This window comes from Electrophorus electricus, chromosome 8, assembly GCF_013358815.1.
Source record: "Electrophorus electricus isolate fEleEle1 chromosome 8, fEleEle1.pri, whole genome shotgun sequence".
NCBI lineage: Eukaryota > Metazoa > Chordata > Actinopteri > Gymnotiformes > Gymnotidae > Electrophorus > Electrophorus electricus.
Window position 1 is genome coordinate 13361347 of NC_049542.1, and position 4077 is coordinate 13365423.

Consider the following 4077-nt stretch of genomic DNA (forward strand, 5'->3'; position numbering starts at 1 on the left):
ATTTCGCTAGTTTATCTCAATGTATACCTTATAATTGTGTAATGGTAAAAATGTTAATCATTATAGAAATTGACCAGTTCGTCAAGACTGGAATCACACTGTTTTTATACATAGCACACTGGCTGTGGTGACAAATTCTGGTGTGTAATTGGGAAGGTTTTGGGAAATGCTAATTGTGATATCATCGATGACAATAAACCTAGTCACCGACAGGATTGTTATTGTCATCCATGATATGACAATTAGCATCTTCCAAAACTTTTCCAATTACATGACAGAATTTGTCACCACAGCCAGTGCACTATGCATAAAATTTGTATATGACATCATATGCAATATAAATTTGATTTTGCCCACTTCATTAATATCTTCTGTGATTAAACTGGATTATTTTGTTCACCATTTCATTTATATAATTTTAGTCACTGGATGTTGTGCAGGACAGTCAAATTTACTTCCCTCAGAAGTATTCAAAATTTAGCTCATACCTTGGATCACATTGTTCCTAAAGCTGACAGCAATGACATCATATGAGTGCAAACATTTTTGTCTGCTTTATCATTAAAAGGTTAATTCAGTTTTATGTTTCCCTTGCTGCAGTCAATTGAAATTCCTGTTACAGTAATTCAATTTTTGTGTTGGCTTTTTTCTGTTATCAAAATACATCAGATGTAGAAAAACATGCAAGAAAGCAAATACTTTCTTTTTAATTATATTAGTTTAATAGTCAGTTATGCTATACAGTGTTCTCTATTTATGGTGCAGCCACAACAAATGCATTAACATAAACACTGGGATTCTACAGAGGAGAAATAGGGAACTGCATGCAATCAGTAACCATTTGCTGCTTTTAAATAAACATGGGTGAGGACACTTCTCAACATGGCTGATTCATGTTGACCATTACACTGAAAATTATATCAGAATTAACAATGGCTTTTTAATCATTTGATATGGTTTGTTTGACTTACATGACATACATGCTTAACCAATATCTATTGTTACTGATACTGGTACTGTGTACCAATAACTACTGTGAAGTCCTGCAGAATTTAACCATGTTGCAGGTAGCATGATACAATGGTTTACAAATGTTTGGCATATTAGCAATATGATGGACTATTGGCAGTAGCCATTTTAATGAGGTCAGATCTCGTCACCACTGACAGTGTTGATAAAGTTAAATAGTTGACAGACATGTTTGGTTATAGCTGTTGGCTGAAATCACCACATTAAAGGGTCGTCATATCTGTAGGCAAAAAAAAGAGAAAAAATCTTTTTTTAAAATCTGAAAATCAACATGGATACTAGGTAGTAACAAATTTTCCATTTAATCCCAAATAAATGTGTACTAGATGTATTAGTCTGACATTGAACTGCTAAAATCAACATTACACTTTTGAGCATTATACACACGGCATTTAGTATAGAGCATTATACACACGGCATTTAGTATAGAGCATTATACACACGGCATTTAGTATAGAGCATTATACACACGGCATTTAGTATAGAGCATTATACACACGGCATTTAGTATAGAGCATTATACACACGGCATTTAGTATAGAGCATTATACATGCCTGGGAGAACTGGAGAGGATTTCTAAATGTTACCTGGATTGTGGTTGGTCATGTGTCTCTCCAAACAGCAGACTTGCAGTTAATGCATCAGTGTTTGACCTTTTCCCATACCTGAGAAGTCAAATGTGGGGTCAGCTGCAAATACTGCATCTTATGAGCTGGTCCTGTCCTGTTTTTAAACACTCACACTGTATTAGCACTAAATGTACTGTATTTGCATTATGTCAATTACTTTTTTTTTTTTAATCAATTTTCCTTCCATACAAGCATTCTGTATTACTTAATGTCTGTGGGTTCTTTTCCTTCAAATTATGTCAATTTTATTTAAAGCCAGCAAATAGTAAGAATTTGTGAAAGAACCTTTCAGGGTCTGTGTCAATGAAGATAGCCCACATTTGCTGACATTCAGGAACATTAGTATCTTAGCACTTTTCATTTGTCAAAGAAGTATAATAAAAATCCACAGCTGCCTCATTTCACAGTTGGAATATCTTTGAACAGCGACGGTATCGCGATGATCTGAGACTAATTCAGTGAGTGGGAGTATCGCAATGAGAGAATCAGTGGGGTAATTCTTGGTGGATTAATACTTGATTCCAAGAAGCACTTAAAAAGTAAAATATGATAATTCTGCAGTGATGGCATCTAACTCAATTTTGGCAATATATATATATTTTTTTACAGTTTCCTTGAAGGTCACTGTAACTTTCAAGTACTATATTCTGATAAAACTGAATTTAATCCGTGGGATACCACGGAGATACTGCGGGGATACCACCAAAACTGGGATACCACGTCTCACCTCTGCCTTGTGATGAGGTTGATGTAGTGTCTTAGGGCGGAATAATACTTGGCTAGTTCTTCCGCAGGTGCATCCTCTCCCGGGTTGTCTGGCTTCGTTGGATATGCATCCGCAAGCGTTCCCAAGCATACGAGAAGGACGCATGCCACCCGTCCGAACCACATACTCGCTTGAAGACGCATCTAGGACAAATGAATGCGTGACAGCAGTTAGAATAACCAAGGAAATTCACTTTGTGATAACAACGTGTTGGATATTATTTATTAAAATAACAAACACAAATAACTGGTGTTAAAAAAGTTAATAGTTGCTAAAGCAATAGCAATCCTCGAAGACCTATTAAAGAGGACCGAGTACGCTAAATAAAATTACGTTTCGAAATACGCAAATCGAATAACATTACATTATAGTATGAGCACTTCGCACACGTTCGACGTTTAATCTCCAATAAAGATGTGATTTCGTTTAATATACTAAATTCTACAAATGATTTATCAACATGAGAGGAAAATATAATATTAGCTATTTGACTACTTTCAAGTTGATTCAATAACTTACATTGAACTGCAGCCTTCTCTCCGTTTGCCTGGGTTTTCAGTTTGACCGTACTCTGCGTCTTTTCTCACGTTTTTCATGGGTTTTTATATCTGAGCGGAGCGTGCAGTTAAGAGGAGGGTACCCGTTAAAGTGAAAGAGGGTCTAATCAGCACGCGCAATCACGTCATGGATTAATCGGCCTATTGTCATTGCCGATTAGGTCGACAAAATATTTTTGTCCAAATGATCGAAATATGCCTACGTGAATTAAAAAATTTAGTAAACGTTATAGTCAAACACATCACATCGTTATATAAATGAAACTATATTTACGGGATTTGTAAAACAATCTACTGAATTTATTTCTTGGAAAAATAGCACGTTTAAGTGAAAGAAAAGGATTCGAAGTAAGTTTAGAGTTTAGGATTTAGAGTTTAGGTATATTTATATTTGTGTTATTGACTCTTTACACAACAGTATTTCAGAATCAGGATCTGAATCAGAATCAGGCTTTGTTGGCCAAGCATGCCCATGCGCACAAATAATTTGTTCTTGGTTACAGTAGCTCGCACCGCACACGATACAAGAAGAGACATTTGAACTAGAATACAATGCATATAACACTAGCATAAATGCATTTAATGCATACATTTTTACCATAAATAAATATAATTTTAGCATAAATGCATAAAAACTGATTCAAAAACTGATAACGGTATTTACACACATCAAGCAATATACCAGCAAAGTCAACGCTTGGATCTAAGAGGCAAGCATGAACCTATGTACTTGTGTGCTTGTGAACATGTGAACATAGCAACAGAAAATGACCCTGAGAACCGTTGTTACCTGTGTGTGTTGTACATGACTTCAGGCATGTGTTATATAGTGTTGTGTGACCTCAACCATGTGTTGTACAGTGTTACATCAATCATACAGTTGCCAGCTCAAGACATTTTACTGTGATCAAAGGAATCATGTTGCAGTCATACAGTTTATAATATGACACTGCATTCCTCTTAGCAAAACAATTAAAAGAACGCATATTAGAGAACTGTGCAGTGTATGGAAGAAACATTAAACATATATAACTACCTCAGAATCACTACTGCTACTATAGCAGCAGATGATGGTGCTCCCACGTGCCTTCTACT

General features: G+C 35.6%; 1 protein-coding gene across 1 annotated transcript; it reads right to left on the reverse strand.

The window, feature by feature from the left end:
• Positions 1-699: 699 nt before the first annotated feature.
• npy (neuropeptide Y) lies at positions 700-3027 on the reverse strand. The gene is made up of 4 exons (XM_027030110.2): positions 2945-3027; positions 2387-2568; positions 1618-1695; positions 700-1249 (listed from the first exon to the last, which is right to left on the reverse strand). Exons 2-4 carry the CDS (start codon positions 2566-2568, stop codon positions 1225-1227), a joined length of 285 nt encoding a protein of 94 aa, XP_026885911.2. The 5' UTR covers positions 2945-3027; the 3' UTR covers positions 700-1224.
• Between the last annotated feature and the right edge of the window lie 1050 nt (positions 3028-4077).